At 46.3% G+C, this 21,285-nt stretch overlaps 1 protein-coding gene across 1 annotated transcript in view; it reads left to right on the top strand.

The window, feature by feature from the left end:
* Positions 1 to 21,285, top strand: part of RAB31 (RAB31, member RAS oncogene family) — a 110,091-nt gene that overhangs the window by 25,301 nt on the left and 63,505 nt on the right. The window contains exons 2-3 of the mRNA XM_059894658.1: positions 14,529 to 14,608; positions 18,845 to 18,926. Coding sequence (XP_059750641.1) covers positions 14,529 to 14,608; positions 18,845 to 18,926 — 162 coding nt within the window. The remainder of the gene's footprint in view (positions 1 to 14,528; positions 14,609 to 18,844; positions 18,927 to 21,285) is intronic.

Here is a 21,285-nt window from a genome sequence, read left to right as displayed (position 1 = left end):
AGGTCCTGGTTGTCCCCCTGGGATGCCACATGGCTGAGAACCACACTGAGACTTTCTGGGTGTCCTGTGCCTGCCCTGCTACGTGGTGAATGGGTCCCCAGGATAAAAGGCGGGGCCGAGGAAGCCCCTAATCCCTGGGCGCCTCGGCCCTTGCTGTTTATTTCTTCCTTTTCTTTGCTCTGGGTCATTGCGTCTCCCCAGCTGATGAGCTCCAGATTGAATTGTAGCTGGTAAGCCAGCCCACGGATCAGAGGGTGGGGCGCCGGGGTACTCTGTGAGTTCGTGGCATTATCAGATGCGGGGATATTGCGGAGAACAGTTGTGCACTGGGGATGCACGTTTTAGCTTTTTCGGAGAAGGAGCAAACGGATACTGCAGTGTTGCCGGCCAGCCTGTTGCTACTGTCTTGAGCAAGCATAACAGCGAGCCGGTTTGGATCTAGAGTCAAGATTAAACGTCATAGAAAACTCAAGCTCCAAAATGTTTTCCTTTGGTCAGCAGAACAGCAGGATGCTGCCGCTGTCTGTGTGTCCTGGCTGACTCTGTGTTTCTGACCGCCAGCTACGGTTTGCCATTTAGATCCATTTAGCAGAAAAGGATCCCGTCTCATAAAAATGCAGGCTGGGCGTGTGCTGGGAGCTCATTCTTAAATATCCTAATCCTTTTTTTGGGAGAGAGGCAGGCACACAAAATAGGAGATTGTGTAGGCGGATTTACCAGCGTGTTTTCATATGCGTCAGACGCTTGGGAAAGTCTCTTTTATGCCAGGTTGGGTAAGACACAGATTCGTGGGTAGGAAATCAGAGTTTGAAATTAGCTGCTCAGGTCACGTGGTCAGATCGCAATAGAGCAGAAGTTTGTGCTCTGAGGGCAGAGAAGGTCTGCAATCCTTTTCCTCACCCCTGAAGGTGTCCAAACCACCGAGTGAAGAAACACACTTCCTTTGGTTAATCTGACCAAATTATTCTGTCAACTTTTGGCCTGGTTGCCTCAATCTAGCTGCAATCTTCCTGCCTGCTTGAGAGAGAATTTGATGGGGGAGGCAGGGCAGTGTGTGATGGGTCCCCAGAGTCAGAACATGAACAGACAACAGGGTCCAAATTGAAACCAGAAAGATGATTTCACTCCTGGAACAAGTGATTGTCTTTCCTAGACCATTGATTTTTCTTCCTTGTTTCATTTTCTAATAAAGTCAATCAGTTGTCTTTTTGTAAAGCTAGAAGATAGAAGTGGACATCTCCTAACAAATTAGAGGCCGCACATGGCTTTCTGTCACTTAGATTCTGAGTGCACGTGTAGCAATGCCTTTAGACCGTGACCATGACCCGTGATGCAGATGAAATACACCCAGGTGTTAGCGAGTGACCGAGGGATTGCTCCTGATGCTTTGGCCAGAGGCACCCAGACGTTGCTGTTGGCCAGGCCCAGACATCAGGTGGCCTTTTCCAGGCTCTCTTTTGTTGGGAGAGCAGCACGTTATGAAGTTGTGGTTTGGCCGTAACTTCCTGCAAAAAAGTAGCATGTGTGATGGTGTGATGGCAGAGTCAGGGGCGGAAGGAAAGGGGCATGGAGATGGTGCGATATGACCGGGGGTCAGCTGTAAAATCCTTACAGATGTTTCCTCCTGGGGGTCAAGCTTCGGATGGGCAGCCTCCTACTGTGCTGCTAGTGGCCATTGGGAGGTTCCAACGTGCACTTGAGACCCAGTTAAAAAAGTAAGAAAGATATATGGTGTCCCACGGAACCCAGAGCAGGAATGCAGCTGGGCCTCGGGAAGGTAGGGGAGGTACCAGAATCCCGTCTTTGGGCTGCTTGGCTTAATGTCTCTCTGCACAGCTGCTTCCCTTTTCCGATGCAGGGAGTTGAAAGGTGGCCGCCTCCAGACTCCACTTTGCACGGTGTGGCTCTAGCCTCAGAGGGCTTCATCCCTGTGTTTCCCAGGCTCTGTGTGTGTGGGGGTGGGTAGCGGGGCACACTGAAAGTCCTTTCCCCCAGCGCTGGCTTGTGTCGATTGTAAGTCTGTCTGTGACACCAGCGAGGCTGGTTGGTTGAGCAGAAATGTGAAATCGGGGGCTTGGGGGCAGTTGCAGCTTACGCCAGCCTCAGCATCCAGGGATTTTCTGTATTTGGTGGCACAGTATTGAGAAGATCCTAATAGATCATTCTCTTAAAATTTCTATTTCTGATTATAGCTTATACATTGTATAGTATCTTAGTACATACAGTATTGCATGTGTGCCACTTGTAAATAGATATACACCTATCAGACGATACACACCTCATTTTCTGCAATGTGGGACTTGTCCTTTGTTCACAGTACATGTAGGATGTTTACCCACAGTGTCTCTGGGAATATTCAGTGATTCATACAAGGGAACAGCTCCTATCTTGAGAAGCATAAACTGCATATTTTCTTTCTTGACCCTAAAATAAACTTCTTAAAGAGATTTATATCCACAGATCTAGAAGTATCCACAAGCAGAATTTCACAGTGTTGGTACATGAAGTTCAAACACGTACTGATACCCTCCTATCAGCGTGAAGAGGAAGGTAACCCACGCTGTGGGGTTGTTATCAACGTATCTATACCTATTTACATAAAATTATGTTTTAATATAAAAATTAACCAAAGTTGCTCACTTATAGGAAACAAACTGCCTGTTATTTCACTTTGACACTTCTTAGCTCTGGACTTTTTCCTCCCTAACTTTTCTTTTTTGAAAGAATTCTGTTTTTACTTTGCCCATATTTCTAGTTAAGATAAATTATCTGTACCAACATGAAATAACTCTAACATTTTGTTCAGTCTTTTTTAAAATTGCAAATTATTTTATTAGGTTCATGCAGCATATATTTGCATGATAAAAGCATTTTTATTTCTATGAAAACCTGACCAAGTTCTTTTTTTGCTTGGATGTTTTTTCTTCTTTGAGATGTAATTCACATAGAACATTATATTAGTTTCAGGTGTACAACGTAATGATTTGACATTTGTGTATCTTGTGAAATGATCACCACAATAAGTCTAGTTAACACCTATCACCTCACATAGTTACGATCTTTTTTTCTTGTGATGGGAACTTTTAAGGCCTACTCTCTTAGAACTTTTAAATATACAGCACAGTATTGTTAACTCTGGTCCCCAAGCCATCTGCTGCATCCCCAGGACTTGTTTATCTCATAACCGGAAGTTTGTGCCTTTTGACCCCCTTTGCGCGTTTTGCTTTTGAAAGCCCTGCTGGCCCCGCACACTGAGATTCCCTAAGGATTTGTTGACCTGGGACTGGAGATGGTTTCTCCAGTTGGGGAAAGAATGTACGGGGAGGCCGAGGCCTGGAATTGGCCGGACCTCCTTTCTGCCAGCGGTGTGCTCTGACAGGTACTGGGCCTCAAGCTCTCCATCTGCGAAATGGGAATGATGACCTCACAGGGTCACCATGAAGACCGAATGCAGTAATGAATGTGAGTGCTCTGCCAGCTGGAAAGCCTTCAGAACGCAGGTTGAGGTCAAGAAAGGCCATGGCTTCAGTTTCTCCTGAACTGCTGAGCAAGGGCATGTGCCAGAACATCATGGAAAGGGCATCGTGAGGGGCCACGGAAACCCCATGGGCCTGAGCAGTCTTCCCCCGGGATGGGGGCATGTAGTCCTGGGCGTGATGCTCCTTCTGTGTCATGAAGAGGAAACTCCAGACCTTGAGGTCTGGCTCTGGGTCACGTTCCTGGGTGTGTCTCTCCTGCGCTTGCAGGAGAGGATACATCCTGCTGACTCGCCAGCACCCGACACGGGGCCTGCTGTGTCTCAGACGCGGGATGGGTTAGCGAGCGGGAGAGATATGCATCATCACACCTGTCGCAGGGTGGGGACCCGGGTGGTGTTTGTCAGGAGGCACTAGGGTAAAGGATGGAGGTCAAGAGCTCGGGCTTGGGAAGCACAGACTGGGTTCAATCGCTGACCCTTCCTGGGCCTGTTTTCCCAACTGTGATGGGCAATAGTAGTACATCTCTCAGAGATTTGGGCTGAAAATGAACGAGATGATGCAGGTTAACATGGAGTCTAGCTGAGCAAAACGTCAGCCGTCACCATCACCACCATCACGTGACTAACGTGGTCGGTGTTATTAACAGCTCATGGATCATCGTGATTCGGAACTTGGAAGCCCAGAAGCTCCATTTGTCTTGGAGCTTTGCCTGGAGTCTTTGTCTTCTCTTCCCTTTTCCCTGAGTCATCACTTTCGTTGTAATTTTGGCTCAACTGGGCACATGCACTTACTTTTTAGCTCAGGTTCAATGCAGCACCCTTGATCTTCACCTCTGTCGGCGGGAACATCCTCCTGTATGACAAGGTTTCAGATTAATTTTCCCTTCTGGGGGTGGGGGGGTGGGGATGGCGGGTAGTTTTCAGACCAGAGCTGTGCCTCAGCATTAATGACATGGCGTTGGCTCTGCAGTTTAGCATCCAGCCAGCAGTGGAGGGCGGATCTGCAGTCATGTGCTTTCCTCTTTGACCTTCAGCTGGTCTTTGGCTGGGGAGCAGTGGGGGACACCGTGCAGGAATCAGAGGGCACATATCCATGGCTTTACTGCTTATTGTCAGCAGTGCACCCACTCAGGCTGTTCCTGGGGAATTCATCCACGTGGTCCATCTTCATCTCCAGCCCCAGAAGCCACACCCGTCTTCTCTCCTTTGGACAATGAAAGTATGAGGGTGCCCCATCTTTGACCCTGGAGGCTGAGCCCTGCTCAGAGGCTGCCAGGTAGGGGTTCTTCTCGCAGGGGCAGCTGTGATGCAGGCAGCCTTGCGTTTCCTGGACGAATGTCTTAAACTAAGTGTGATAGTTTAGCATTTATTCCCAAAGAGCATAGATTGAAAGTGAGGGGGGTAGTAATTTCCCTCGAGCTGGAAATTCCCACTGCTGCCTTCTATGTGTGTTTTGTAAAGTCTCTGAAATGCTTGCAGAAGTGCCAGCTGACCGAAGGAACTAAGCCATGGGAAAGTCATGCCAGCGTGATAGTTATGGGAATGGCTTTTCTCACACTCTGTAGGCCCAGCCCCACCTCGGACACACTTCCTCCCTTTCATGCACGTCCCTTTTCTGACACTAGTGTGGGAATCAAGCCTGGGGCTTGATAGAGTTGACTGTCATAGGACGATTCCTCACATGTCATGGGTCAAAAACTATGGTTATTTAATGGGAACAGTGATAGAGTCAGGAAGGTTGGTTAGTTGTGAGCAGAGGCTAGTATCCCCAGCTTATCAGTACCATGCAGGTGTGTTGACTGTTTGCTCTTGTTTGCAGCCGACAAGGGTGCATGTGCATCCTCTATAATCTAGTGTCGTGATTAAGGATCACAGCAGTAAACTATCTACATCACACAAGATCTCGGCTTGGGGGTCAGCGAAGCATCAAGCGTTAATTCAGATGAGCAAGTGGTCTGAGGATGCCAGCTGTCAGACTTGTCAGAGTCGGGGTGTAAGAACGGTTCCTTCCTAAAAAGGGGGTGGCACCCTACTCCCTTGAAAAAGCCCTGCCCCTTCCCCTGTAAACTGAAGCATCTGCCTCCCCATCATTAGCCTCCCTCCTCCTCCCTTTGTCTTTACCCTTTAAAATTAAATCCCTCTTGCCAGGTGGGTGAGAAGTCGATCTGTGAATTTAGTTCTCACTCCTTTATTCTTTGGCCACGAATAAAGCTTGTGCTGTGTCAAAAACAAAAAAAACAAAAACGGTTCCTTCTGTCCGCCCTGCACAACCCAACGTGAGCACCAGGCGAGCTCTCGATGTGGAGTCTTAGCTCTGACACGATAGACTGGCCACCGTTATCTGTGAAGATGCCCGGCACATAGTAGGTGCTCAGTAAAAATACAGCTGATGAGTGCAGCCTCCTAAATGCCTCTGTTTCCTGTTTTGGTTTCCTTCCAGTCCTCTTAAAGTTCCACCCCTGGTGGGTATCGTTGGTTCCACTGCCCTTAGGACAAGTCCAGGCTCCAAAGGCTGGTGGAGAAGAGGGGAGGGGAGGAGGGCAAAGCCTCCTCATCCGAGTCCCGGCGCCCTTGGGGTTCACGGCAGCACCTCCCACCTGAAGGGTAAGTTCATGGTGTGGCCGTACCAGCCTATCCTAAGGATGGGCAGAGCACCCTGGATGGTCATTGGGTGCCAGGGCTCTGATGTGTCTGTTTCCAGGACCGTGTCTGCTTCAGGAGCCCATTGGCTGGGGGCAGGGAGCTTGGTGAGAAAAGGGAGGCCAAGTCTCAGTGTTTTATGACCTAACCTGGGGACTGACGTCCATCACTTTTGCCATTTTTCTACTTTTTAGGAGCAAGTCATTAGGTCCAGGTCACGCACAGGTGACCAAACACCAGGAGTCAGGGATCACTGGGAACCACTTTAGAAGCTGCAATTATGATCATTCTTTATCCTTACTTGCTAGATCTGCAACTCGGGAACAGTGAATATTGAGTGTTTTGTAAGAACACGACAGAATATAACAATAAAATCCCACATTGGTGCCGGGAGCCTATGCAGGCCAGGTGTCCCGTGGAGCCAGTGGGTTCCCCGCCAGGAACAGGGCAGCTCGTGTCTCTGCCGTTTGTCTGGTGACCTGTCTTGCCCCGTCACCAGCCCACACGTGCGTTGCTTGAGAGGAAACAAAGGTGGTAAAAGAACAGTTGGTTCCTTGGGCAGGAAGTGCGATTTAAGTAAAACACTGGGTTAAAAATTTTTTACAACAGTTAAGGTCACACCTTCTAAGACTCAGATACTCTGAAATTTCTGCTTAGCCGCACAGAGTTCGTACATCGGGACAGAGTGCTCTGTGGAAACGCCGAGAAACAGTGGGAGCTATTATAAGAATAATGGAAGTGAAGGGGTGATAGAACGTGCCCTTCTTCCCCATTTAAGAAGTGTCTTCCTCCTTCTTTTCCTTCTTTAACTTGTCTGAGGAGTCAGGCAGGAGGAGGACTTCTTTCTGAACCGGGGCTGGGAGAGGCATGGGGCCTCTGCTGCTCACCTTTTCTCATGCCCAACACGTGACCTTGGCTTCCCTAGAACTTCTAGGACGTTCCTTTGCCACCAGCAGGGTGGAAAAGCCACCCCCTCTCTGGGGCCAGAGCACTTGATGACTGAAAGATTGCTAGACTTCGGAATCCACCAGATCTGCCAACTCTGGAAGAGCAAGAGGCAAATAAATTTAACAATAGTAGAAAGGGACAGCATTTTTTTTTGGCTGCGTTGGGTTTTTGTTGCTGCGTGCAATCTTTCTCTAGTTGCGGCGAGCAGGGGCTACTCTTTGTTGCGGTGCACAGGCTTCTCATTGCGGTGGCTTCTCTTGTTGCGGAGCACAGGCTCTCGGCGCACGGGCTCAATAGTTGTGGCTCACGGGCTTAGTTGCTCCGTGGCATGTGGGATCTTCTTGGACCAGGGATCGAACCCATGTCCTCTGCATTGGCAGGTGGATTGTTAACCACTGTGCTACCAGGGAAGTCCAGGACAGCATTTTAAAACAGTATAAATATTTTCTTACTAGGAACAGCTTTTTGGGGGTGGATGACATCCCAGAAGTGAGATCACTATGCTTTTTAAACACCCATCCAAGAGTCAGAGAAGATCGGGGGTCATCACCAGACAGGCTGCTCTAATTCCCTTCTCTGGAGGGATGCTTCCAAGACTTAAACTTGACCAGTGATAGGAGGAGACAAGGCGATTTGACTGAAGATCTTTCCACAGGCAATAGAAACAGAACCTGCAGAGAATCTAGATAATGGACTTATCAGACATGGACTTTAAAACGTGTATGTTCGTTATGTTCAAAGAAATAAAAGTCATGAGTTCAAGCTTTGGCATGCAATCGAAAACTGTACGATAAAAATTTTATGGTGAAAAAATCCAATAATTGATATCAGGAAATCAATAAATGGGTTCATCATCACATTAGGTACATCTGTAGAAAGAACAGGAAGATAGGTTAGAATAATTCCAAATTGAAACTCAGACAAAAAGATGGAAAATAAAGAAAAGAATATAAAAGACATATGTGGTAGGGGAAGAAAGTTTAATACAGGCACAGTTGGAGTCCTAGAAGGTGAGAAGAGGTATGATAGACCGGAGACGATGCTCAAAGAAGTGACAGTGGACATTTCTCCATAGAAGATGCCTGGCTGGGTGGCAGGAGCTTTAGTCACTGTCCTTATGACTGTTTGGCCCACTCCTGCTCCTATGAAAGGTTGGGATTATTGGCAATATTACTGGAGTCCAAATGCAGGAGACCATGTTCCCCAAAGATCTCTTTACTCCTAGGGCGTTCTGTTTGGACTGCAGGCCTGGTTCACACTGGCTGAAACCCCCAGGTTGAAAGTAGAGTAAATTTTCCTATGGAAACAATAGTATACATGGATGTCGGGGTCTTCTGTTGTAGAGTGCTATAGTGCAGGGGCAAGCTTGGGAAATAATCATTTATTTACAGCATTATGTCAACAGAAGAATACACACCTGAGTTTCAAATGATGGGCCAACAAATGCAGTTTGGAACACGGCTGTCAGCCGTCCCGTTGACGTCTTGGGGTGGCCTGTGTGATGTCAGTCATTACGGCTCTGTCTTTGATTCCTTTGAGGGTTTAGGTCTGATGTGTAAGTGATCTGACTGCAGGGATCGGAACTTAATCTTGCCTCCCGTCCTTGTATCTTGCGGACTGCACAGGCACCAGTAAGTCAATGAGGGCACGGACGCACGCCTTCTGGAGAGAGATGCTTTGGCCGGTGGGTATGGGGGAGGGGAAGTCTGAAGGCCGATGAAGCCTTTGCTGATTATAGGACTGCAGGCAAGTCACATAAACGTTTAGACCACAGCTTCCTAATGTGGGAAATGTGGACAGTACATCTGTCCTCTGAAGGGTTGTCGTGAGCACCTAGTGAGATAAAGGAAGTAGACGTGTGCCTATGTTCCCTGTTGAACCATCTACTCATCTCTCTTGGGGCTTTCAGCCTCCTCATTTTTGCTTATTTCTTCATATTCTCTAGCAGGATTCTTTTACATTTCTCCTGGGCATTTTTTGCACCTCAGACATGGCACCTTATTCCCTCTGTGTGGACTTGAGATTGTGTTCATATACATCTAGAGGATTGTGGACGTTTACAAGCTGTGTTCACTATTGTCCTTGGGACCTCAATCTAGATGCTTAAATTCATTTATGCTATTTGTATGCTTAAAATTTGGTCTGTAAGCAGTTTTTCCCATGAGAGTAAACGAAGTCTAGTGCCTCCCTACATGGGCATCGCGTGCAGGGGTCGTGTCCGGTGTCCTGGACAAGGCCTGCACTCCCCTGGGTCAGACTCCACCCTGCTCTCAGCTTCCCTCACTTTTGGGCTCAGAGGATCAAACTGTCAGCCACCCCACGGTTCTGCCTGTTTCTCTCCACCCACAAGACCTGGCTGGCCTCTCTCATCCTCCTAAATTCCTAACTTAACTCCTTCTCGACACGTCAGACACTTAAGGCTTTTTAGAAGTAATGTAACGCTTAAAGTCTAAACACTTAAACAAGTGGGTGACTGAGTGAAACAAATAAACAAATAAACGTAAAAATCCTTGCTGTTTGGGTTCTGATTGCCAGACCAGAGACAGATGCTGGAGTTATCATTTCCATGGTTCACATTATGTGCAAATAGTATTCTACCTCTTTGATGTTTTGATAGGTCTGAGATGAAAGCTTCACGAGTACCATCTATGCCATAATTTATTTAAAGTTATGTTTTAGGTGATTTCTAATTTTTATAAATAATACCTCAGTGAACTTTTTTTGTGCTCATTTTTTTTCCCCTTCTTTTAACTGCATTCTTAGGAATGGAATTCCTGAGTCTGTAGGTCTTGTTATCGTTTGCAGTTTCCTTTCCATAAGAGGCATGTGGATTTATAATGTTATCAACAGTATCAACATTCCTTATTAGTTTCTCAACCTTACCGCCTGTAAAGATGTCTAGAGCGTCTGTAGAGCAGTGCTTCGTGAGTTTGGAGTGGAGGGGCCGGGAGGAGTGGGTCGAGGGTGGGGAGAGGGCAGCTGTCTGTCCTGGGAACCCACCTTGATCAGGCCGTAGTGATTCTCTGCAGAGCTGGGTTGAAAAGGTTCCTAAAATAATGTGTCCTGAGTTGATCTGTGATGTCTTCCATTAGAGCAGGATCACGTAGCGGTGATATAGCTGCCTAGGATTTCCCGTTCTCTATTCTGAGAGGTGGGAACCCTACCTGCAGCCTGTTGCCCTAGTCCAGAAGTGAATTAAGTGACACCTAGAGATTTATGTGGCAGCAGCTGTAAGTTTGTGGTTCGTGATTCCATAATTCCAGATTTACACATGATTAATAATTGGGACCGTTCAAACAGCAGAGAGTGTCATGGCAGAGTATGTGATTGTTCGCAGAGAATTGTATTATTAGCCCCAAATAATAGCAATAACGTCTATGGGAGGAATATCAGAAGAGGGATCCATTTCCCAGGAAGTAGCAGGAACCGATAGCTCGGCCTCAAAACGGCTCTGGTATCAACCATACAAGTTAGAATACAAAGAAATTCTGATTATCCCCCAGGGAGGGTTGTACTAAATTTTATTCCTGCTTTGTGCAGTCAGAATTGGTTTTATTCTCGTGGAAGCGACCTAAATGTCCATCGACAGATGAATGGATAAAGAAGATGTGGTATATACCTACTATGGAATATTACTCAGCCATAAGAAGAATGAAATAATGCCGTTTGCAGCAACATGGATGGACCTAGAGATTATCATACTAAGTGAAGTAAACCAGTCAGAGAAAGACAAATACATGATGTCGCTTATATGTGGAATCTAAAAAAAAAAAAAGATACAAATGAGCCTATTTATAAAACAGAAATAGAGCCACAGATATAGAGAACAAACTTACGGTTACCAAAAGGGAAAGGTGGGGAGGGATAAATTAGGAGTTTGGAATTAACATATACACACTGCTGTATATAAAATAGATAAACAACAAAGACCTACTGTACAGCACAGGGAACTGTACTCAATATTTTGTAAGAAACTATAAGGGAAAAGAATTTGAACAAGAATATACAGATATAGATATAGATGTGTGTGTATGTCTAACTGAATCACTGCGCTGTACACCTGAAACTAACATGACGTTATAAATCAACTATACTTCAGTTTAAAAAAAAAATTGGTTTTATTCTAATGCCTCCCCGGTAGTTGGCAATATGTCCCCCTTTCATTAAGGCAAAACCCAGCAGACGTATCTTTAGGACATGTGACTCTACTATGGACGGTAACTCTGGAAAGCAATAGTAAAAGCACTCCTTGTGGGTTCTAGAAATGGACTTTTTTTTAAGGAAATTTACATTTGGCAGGGCAATTGATTTAACCTGATGAGAGCCTTTAAGGATTTCCCCGGGACTCAGAAAATTAGGTTCTGACTCTGCGGCCTGCTGTGTGGCCTCAGCTTCCTCTTGTGCGGAACTAGAGGCTGCACAGGGCTGTGACAGTCTCATCTCAGAAAGCGACCGAGCTTCCTTCCATCGGTGTCAAGTCCACCGGATGTAACGGGGCCGTGCAGAGCGAAGAGCAGCCCGGGTCTCGGCCCTTCTCTTTCTCCTCTGCCTCCTTATCCACCCAGGATTTCCTGCTTCAGACCTTTGCCATTTCCTGTGGGATGGTCATGACCCAGGGCGTTTTCCTCCTGTGTGTGTGTGTCACGGTCTGAACGAGGTCCTGCAGGAAAAGGAAGTCACCAAGCTGAGTGATTGATGAGAAGCGCCGGCATCCTGGCGGGCTCCCCTGCCATCCTCAAGCCGGGCCTTCCCCTCGTGGCTGGCGGGGGAACGGCAGGCACGGGAGGGCGAGGTCCCCAGGTCATCACAAAGCCATCGGCCCCGCAAGATGATTTAGGCCGTGCTTTGTAAGAATATTTTCCTTTCGGAGAGAAACTACAACTTTGCCTATCCTTTCGTCCTGTTATTTCCTTCCTGTCAGTTGTATCAGACAGAGATGTTGGGAGTTAAAATTGTAAAAAGAAAAGGAACACTGAGTGTATTTGGTGGAAGAATGAACTTCAATCTAAATTTGAGCAGGCTGGCTGCTTTAACTGTGCAGGACCAGGGGTATTTTAGCTTGAGTTACCCAGAGAATATGATGAATAGAGATGAATAATTTGGAATTTTGGCTTTGGAATATTTCATCTCTAAGGGGATTTTAAGGGTTGGCCTCGCAGGACCCTTGGGCTGTTTGGAGGATTTGGAGCCAGTTTTGAGCTGAGCCCTTGGGTAGAGCAAATGGATGGACTCCAAAACATGCCCCCGGAGCAGAATCCTGACCCCAAGGATGCATGTCGGGCTGGAGCCCTGGAGCCAGCCCGTCCCTTAGAGGGCGAGCGCCCTGCTGCTGGGGGGAGGCTGTCAAGGGGCCGCCGTCGTCCCAGCTGGGAAGGAGGGCGGCCTGGGTGGCGGCCCAGTTCTTCCGTGTCCAGTGTCTCCGGGGCTGCGAGGACTGCAGGATGGCAAGGGTCTGCTCATCCACGGGGGCTTTAAGAGCAGCTGAGATAGGAAGGAGGGCCTTGTGGTTTGGGGGGAGTGAGGAATGTTAGCTGTAATCCCTCCCGAAGGTGCAGCTCAGAAATAGCAGCGGCGTTGATTTGGAGTCTGAGGAGCTGGTGTTTCCATTCTGTTCTCACCTCTCTGAACTCCGCACATCGATCCCCACACTGCAGAGAGACAGTGCTTGGTGCGGTTCCCCTGGGGCTCAGGACCAGCGCAGGCCGCGTGCACCGGGAGGTGACACCTTCTGGACACTGATTTTCTGATGAGGATCCTGAGCGCACAGCCCTCTCGCCCCATTTGCTGGAATGGTTCCCTGAATGTAGGAACGAGAGGACGTGCCCGTAATTCAGATGGGCAGTGGTGTTTCAAATCTCATTTCATATTTCAGTGTCTAGAGAAAAACACCTTTTTCTGAGTTGCAGAGTTTTCTCCTTGATCTGTAGGCTTTTAACGTTACACTTTGAAGAGAAGTGTATCAGTATTTTTTTTTCCTTCTTGGACTAAATGTGTCTCGTTTCCCTTTCACTATCCATCTCAAGTCTCCGTGATGCCCTGAGAGCAGGGCGACAGGACTTTTCCGCGTGCCCTGCGGCCACTCTCAAAGCACAGCTGCTGGCAGCTGGGGCAGTTGCTTTGTTCTCCTTCCCCTGCCTTCTGGGCAATCTCTTGACTTCACCTTGTAACTCTTCCGTTGAAATTTCCACTTCTACCATCGTATTTTTAATTTCTGAGGAGTCCCTCTTAACTTTCTGAATGATCTTCTAAAATTGCATCCTGCTCTTTTTTTGTGGGTATAAATGTCTGGTATTTCTTAGCTGAGCCTTTCTTTTTAAAAGATTAAAATGCATCCCCAAAGCTCTGTTTCCACGGGGGCTTGTGGGCGGGTGCACACGTGGCCTGTAGTTGGAAGACGCCACATTTCAGGGTCTGCAGGGTTTTCCTCTTGCCCAGAGGGGCACCCTCGCCTCTTCCATCTGGGGTCCCACAGGCCAGGGCAGTAGCCCCGGGGCCCCCTGAGCTGTGTGTGGAGTCCCGAGCCAGCCGGTGGCTGATACACAGTTCCTGGAGAGTCAGCCTCCTGGGTCCTTGTGGAATGTTCCTCCTCTGGTTACGTGCCTGGGGCGCCCAGGGTGTGATTTTGTGCAGCTTTTCACCTGATTCTGGTTCCAGCGTTGCCCTCCAGCTCGTGATACCTTCAGGGAATGTGGGTGCGGAATGACTTGCTCTCCTCCCTGCAGGCCCTTTGGCTCCAGTGACACCCCCTCCCCCAACACTGCTTCTCTCTGTCATCACTGGTCTGATGGTTGTCTCTTCTCCCATCTCTTTGACCTTGTGAATTTGTGTTTTGTATTCCTTGAACCATTTGACCAAGGGTTTTGGAAGGGACTGCAGAAAAACGCATGTGTCCTAGTTCCAGTGTGTAACTGGACCCCTATCCTAATCAGCTTTAAAGAATTATTTAACAGAAAGAGCTGAGATGCACCCTTTATATAATTGAGCAAAACTGGAGGTTCTTATGCAGCCATCAGATTCTAGAGAGAAAATGTTAGAAATGCAATAATTAGAATTCATCATTTTTATAGGGCGATACCTAGAAAAATAGATTACATCTTTTTAGAGTGCTAAAGTTTTGAACGAAATCAATTCTATTTCTAGCAAAACAATGTGATGTATTGCCATATGTCTTAGACCCCTCCAAAAATTTCCAAATTTCTGGAAATAAATGTACTGTGAACATGCCAGTTCTAGGTTAGTTATTATATATAGATGGGACATGTTTCTTAAACTTATTTTTACCATACTTCTTTCCATTTTATGAAAGCAATACGATTTCATTGTTGAAAATGCTGGTATGAAATAGAGGAAAATATCCCCCTTCCCACCAACTGGAAGTAAGCTCCCGTGTCCTGGGTTCTGTTTAGACTCAGTCAGAATCGGCAGCCTTGATCTTCACGGCTGTGTTCTCTTCCTCTTCCAGGACACCGGTGTCGGGAAATCGAGCATCGTGTGTCGTTTTGTCCAGGATCACTTTGACCACAACATCAGCCCAACCATTGGGTGAGTTCTCGTCTTTTCTTCTAATTCACCTTTCCTCCTTTCTAAGCACTCAGGGAGGTCATTCTGTGTCTGAGCCTTCACGTGGTTTTCTCCCAGCCAGTGAGAACCAATCCCAACTGTAAAGACCTGGACAGACACTCAGGGACTTCTAGGCAGTGTGTCCGCTCTTACTGCCCCTGTCAATCCCCTCCACCCCCCTAACCAGCCTCCTCACACTGCAGCCTAAGGCCATTTCCTTGATCTCCAAGAGCGTCATTCTGCAAATCATGCTGGCTTTATTTCCAGATGGAAGTCGAGACTTGGGGCAAATCCCTGAGGGTTCTGCTTTGACTCGCCTGCCGGGGAAACCGGGAACGCATCCACTCACAGCAGAGCTGTCTGTGCAGCCTGTGGGCAGATTGATTTTCCTTTCCTGGCTTAATCCAATGTCAGCATCTCCTTTCTAATGCTTGGGAGGGGAGGGGAGGATTGCTCACCCCAGACCCTGACCTTGGAACGTAGGAGCATTTTCCTGTTCCATTTTCCCCTTTCCTACGGATGCCTTTGCCAGATGCGCTTTTGCTGTGCTGTTTTGCAGGTGCCTGATATTTCACTGTCTTAGAACTTGGCCTGGCTTATTTTTCTCCCTGAAGACAGCATGCTCTCTGCAGAGAGCAAGGTTTGGTCTTCCTCAGCAAAGAAACAATGTGTGTATAAATTTTGGGAACTGGGTAGCATTGATGAAGACAGGGCGATGGTCTCCATCAGCCGTAAGTGGAGAAAATTTATGGCGGGGCACACAGCAAGCTTCTGACTCACAGCAAGTGAGTCCTCTGGGAGTCCAGCTCCCTCCCACTGTGATCACTGCCTCTGGGGAAGACCGAAGGCTGTGAAAGGGCAGCGTTTCAGCAGTGAAAGTTCATCCTTATCGTCCTGTGACTCATAAGAAACCCTGGCTGCTGTTCAGGCAGATTGTCGGCATCCTGAACAGACATGTGTGTGCACCTCCCTTTCTATTTCGACCTTTACAAGGAAACTGTGTTAACTTCTCTGCTAGATTTTGCTTCCCTCAGGGAACGAAGTCAGTTCAGCATTGCTCACCCCCATCGCTCGAGAAGGCAGCTAGAGGGAAGAGAAGATGCCTGAGAGTCTGAAGTCGTAAGCTAGCAAGGAGGCTGAAAAAAACCCCCAAACAACCAAAAGAGCAATGGTTGTCAGTCTTCATTTCAAATAGTGATAGTCTTTCTCCTAGAGGCAGGAAATCAGGAACAGAGAGGGGTGTGTGCATGTGTGCATGCACGCGCGCGTGTGTGTGTGTAGTGCGTCTGCACATATAGGTATATACGTACATATATATATGATACTCATTACTACTGTGACTAGAGCTGTTCCTCACTGGCTTACTGTGTACCAAGGGGGGATTTCACAGCTATCATTTCCTCATTTGACCCTACAACAGCCCGTAGATCATGCAGAATAGATTTGGGACCTGTTTCACAGGTGAGCAAACTGAGGGACTTTGTGAGCCCCCATTCCGCAGGCTGGCGCGGGGCCTCTGCATTCTCTCCTGACTGTGTCATCAGATTCTTCTTTGACCAGGGTCAAGGCCATCTCTCTGGTCTCAGATTTACCCCCCTCTTATCTGTAAAGTGAAGGGGTTGGCCTGGATTTTTTTTTTTCCCAGTTAGTAAAGTCTAAGATTTTAAAGGCACAAACTTAGTTTTCTAAGCCTGAGAACTTTTTAAGGGCAGAGTTGCTGTATTATTCATCCCATTGCCTAGAATATATTGAAAAATGCATGAAAATCTGCTTACATCAAAGTAGAAATGAAAACAAAAATAAGTACCAAGACAAAATATTGATATAGCTGTCCACATAAAATTTAAAAAAGCGTTTTTGGAAAAAAAATCCATAAACCAAGTTAAAGGGCAAAGATTTAACTGGAAAAATATTTTTTAAAATATACTGTTATACTCAAAAACAGTATTTTTGAGTAAAATACTCAAAAAGTACATAAGAAAGGGATGAACATCCCAACTGAAAAGTGGGCAAAGGTCATGAACTAAAGATTCACAAAAGCAAAACAAGTGAACAGTAAACACTAAAATGATGTCCAGACTTATGATAACCATAACAAAAACAGGAATGAGATACCATTTTCTGTGTGTCATCCTGAAAGATTTGAAAGATTCTTGGTTGGGGAAAAGGTCATCTCATACGCTGCGGTGGGCATATAGGTTGGTACAACCCACCGTTTGGTGAACATAGCAACGTGGAGAATATATGCTTCTAAGAATTAAGTCCAAAGAATAGTTGTACAAGGACACAAAGATTTAGGTACAACGATATTCATGTAACTGTTGTCATAATAGTGAAAAATAGGTGATGAAGATGAACTTACATCCATAACATGGTGTGTAATATGCAGTCCCTTTAGATAATGATGTTGATCTGTATTCATAGAAATAGAAAGATGTCCACAATATATAAAGTGGAGGAAAAACAAAATTTATGTATCATCAATTTGGGGGTAAAAGTTGTGTAAAGATCATTTGTAAGGACATATACCGACTTATTAGCAGTGATTGTGGCTAGGTAGTGAAATTACAGTTGATTTTACTTTCCTGCTTTATTTTCGTTTCTTGAATTTCTTTTTTTTGAAATACTTATATTGCTTTTATAATGAGAAAAGTAATAAAGATATTTTTATTTTTGGAATATATTTGCTCTGACCGGTAATCTGGGATGTATAGTTTAAGAACTCTTGAAGAAATGAAACGTCATGGGGCAGATGCGATATTGATCATATTAGGTCATATCACTTAGAAAAATACTTAGAATTTCCATTTAGTGCAACTGTATGTTGATAATTAGAACTATTAACCTTGGTGTGTGTGTCTGTTGTGGGAACAGTATGGGAATTGAAGGGCCGAATACCTTTCTCCCTGGGACTTCTGTAGTTTGCCTCTTAGTCTTGGGGAAAAGGAGTAGAAATTGAAGAAATATTACCGGGATGAGTGCTGAGTGGTTGGTTGCAGGGCTGGACTCTGCACTGGACCAGGAGGGCCTGCGGGGTCCATGAAAGTGAGAGACGCCCTGACACGTTTCCCCTGCAGACTCCGGTGTGCATCTCCTAAGAAGAACATGAGGAGGACACCATTATTGTACCTAGAAAGTTAGTTCGATTCAATGATAATATCTGACATGTAGTCTAAATTTAAGTTTCTCCAATTGTCCTCCAAATGTCTTTCCAAGCGCTTTTCCTCCTAATCCAGGGTCTCCAGGGTCCAGTCAAGGCCCACACAGTGCATTTGGTTGTTTTGTCTCTTTCTCTTAATCTAGAACAATTCCCCTGCCTTTTGTTTTGTTTGCTTTTCATGACACTGACTTATTCCCAGCATTCAGGCTGTTATCTGGTAGAATCTTCCCCATTCCGGATTTGCCCGATTGCTTCCTCATGATTAAATTCAGATTAAACATTTTTGCCCGGAATGCTGCACAGGTGATGCGTGTACTAATCCCATCACATCAGGAGGCTCCTCATGTCTGGCTGTCACAGGATTGGAGAGGCTTGCTAGTTTTTAATGAATGGGAAGCTTTATCCGGTACAAGGATTTTTACATCTTTCATGAGCACAAAGAAAAAGCTTTAAGAGGAACTATGCAAAAAAGAAAACAGCAAGTGTTTCATTATCTACTGAGAATTTCAAATCCTTCCTTTTTCTTGGAGAAAACAAATGTTTGTTAAGCTACCCATCTTTATCCCTGCACTTAGGCAAGCAGGATGGGAATGAGATACAGTATTCTAATCGTTACTACCAGTGCTGGATTCATAGAGCAGGGAGTATGCGCCACTGTTTGCACCTCTGCAGGGCCCACACTGTCAAATGCCCGAATACCAGCTGCTCTTTCACTCTTCATTGTGGTGATAATATGTTTTTAAAATCTAAGGTTTTATTTTCTTTCCTGATTTCAGGCATAATGTCTTAGAACAATTGAAGATAAATGTTTTGGAAACAGTGTTTTGAATGCATTCTTTGCCTTCTCCCCCGCTAAAGCCCCCCGTTGGACTAACAGAAAATGCAGAATATTTTTTTTTGGTGACAGGACCCCACAGCCCTTCTTTCCTCTCCGTGACCCCTGAGAGGAGAGCTTCTGGAGTCCAGCAGAGGCTCCACCTTCACTTGTTGGAAACAGGAGTCTTCGTGAAGGTTGTAGGGGTGATCGGTAACGTGGAGATGTCGGTTTTCTCTTTCAGGGCATCTTTTATGACCAAAACAGTGCCTTGTGGAAATGAGCTTCATAAGTTCCTCATCTGGGACACTGCTGGTCAGGAACGGGTAAGAACGTGCTGCTGCTGGCTTTCTAGGGAAAATCCTGGGGGGAAAAAATGCCAGCGACCAATGGTTTCTTTTTTTTGGTAAGACTATTGGTTGCTAGTGATAGAAACCCAGCTTGAAATAATTTAAGCAAAAAAGGAAATGTACTCTTCAGCTATGAGAAAAAGAAGGGGGCAAAATCACCTTAGGGTGGGGCTGAGTTCCATTCCTGCCAACGTGCTGTCCAGGGCGTCCGTCTCTATTCAGTTTTCTTGGCTTGCTTACCTTTATTTTATTTATTTGTTTTTATTTTTTATTTATTTTATTTTTTAATTAAAAAATTTTTTTTTTGGCTGCATTGGGTCTTCATTGCTGCGTGCGGGCTTTCTCGAGTGGCGAGCAGGGGCTACTCTTCATTGCGGTGCGAGAGCTTCTCGTTGCAGTGGCTTCTCTTGCTGCAGAGCACGGGCTCTAGGTGCGCGGGCTTCAGTAGTTGTGGCATGGGGGCTCAGTAGTTGTGGCTCATGGGCTCTAGAGCGCAGGCTCAGTAGTTGTGGTGCAGGGGCTTCGTTGCTCTGCGGCATGTGGGATCTTCCTGGACCAGGGCTCGAACCCGTGTCCCCTGCATTGGCAGACGGATTCTTAACCACTGTGCCACCAGGGAAGTCCTTGGCTTGCTTACCTTTAAATTGACTTCATTTTTAGGCTGACCCACCAGCTTCCCTTCCACGAGGGTGGCAAGGAGGCCTCATCAGCACCCCCAGGAAGCAGGCACCTCTTCCCAGACCTGCCCCTGGGGCCCTCCTCCACCTGGTCTGAGTCATGTGCTCGGGGGCTGTGGCGCCCCTGCTGGTAGGGCCAGTCAGTACACTTACCCCTGGAGGTGAGGGCTACGCTCAGCTGCGCCTGAACCCTGCTGGCTGGGAGCCGGATGGGCTTTGTTCTCTGAGGAAAGTCTGGGTTCTCTTGCTCGGAAACAGGGCAATGGACATTGGGTTACCAGAAACAGCAGATGACTGCTTTCTTATTCCTGATTCTTTTTCTTTGCTGAAGATATTTATGGAGAAGATTACTCAAGAACCTCACATCTTTAGATTTTAAAAAGTGAAATAACAAACACCAGCAGACTGTCTAGAACAGAAAATGTGTGTAGTAAGTAGAGTGTATGTTATCAAAGTTGAGAGGGGTGGCCAGGAGAAGTGAACACAGCGGTAACCAATACTTTGTCTTCAACGAGAGCTTTCAGCCTGATCAAAACTTTCATCAAAGTTGAGAGGGGTGGCCAGGAGAAGTGAACACAGCGGTAACCAATACTTTGTCTTCAACGAGAGCTTTCAGCCTGATCAAAACTTTCACCAGAGCTTGTAATCGTGGAGTGACAGGTTGAACTTCCTCTGATCTGGTTCCAACTCAGACGTCACCTTCTCTGCCCACCCCGCCTAGAATGTCAGCACTTCCTCCCCGCCCTCCCCACCCCATTTTTCTCCATAGCCCTTACCAGCCTCTAATACACCACTGAATTCACTTATCTATTCTGTGGACCGTCTCCCTCTCAAAGAAAGAGAATCCAGGGTTCAGGATAATCCATCATTTTTCATCATCAGCTCCTAACAAATCAAGTGTGTGTTTATATAATTCTTATTTTCTATAAATCCACTCTTAAAATGAACATTCCAGCGTTTGTAGATTAAGGCGTTTCAGAGATTTCCTTTTCTTTAATTGGGACGAATCTTCTGTCCTACAAATGCTAACCTCATTAGAATGTCTTCTGTTTCTCTGCGGAATTGAGAGTGCAGATTTGCACATATGAAGCCGCTGCCTGGGGCCTCTCTTTCTCTCTGTGTTCGGAAGTGAGGGGGATGGATTCCAGGGGAAATGTCTTCTTAGGAACCTCTTCTGCATGTACCTGTGTGTTCCCTGTAGTGGATCTGCTAGTCTTTTTTTTGGGAGTTTGAGGGGTTGTTATTTAAACTTAAGCAGTGTGATTGTCTTGCTCTCCTTTTTACTTTTGCCCATGAAGTAGTTGCTTTTGCAGCTGCTTTTAATGAGTGTAATAAGTCAATTTTACATAGCACTGCGGCTTCTACCGCCGGCTGCCGTGTCCTGAAGGCTTGCTGTGCTCCAGCCCTGTGCTGAGTGCCTTCTGTGCACCAGTGCATTTAGCCTGCTCACAGCACTCTGAGCTGGGGACTGTCTTTATCTCCATTTACAGGGGAGGTCACCCAGGCACAGAGAGGTTAAGTAACTTGCTCAAGATCACACAGCTAATAAGGTATAAAGCTGAAATTTGAATCCAGCAGTCTGGGTCCTGTGCTTTATAGTTCTGTTATGATAGAAAAATCACACAAAACCATACAGTTGAAAGTAAAATTATCCAAAA

This window comes from Balaenoptera ricei, chromosome 14 (genome assembly GCF_028023285.1).
Source record: "Balaenoptera ricei isolate mBalRic1 chromosome 14, mBalRic1.hap2, whole genome shotgun sequence".
NCBI classification, from domain to species: Eukaryota; Metazoa; Chordata; class Mammalia; order Artiodactyla; family Balaenopteridae; genus Balaenoptera; species Balaenoptera ricei.
Note: the sequence above shows the minus strand (reverse complement) of the source record. Positions and strands in the feature narration are given on the sequence as shown.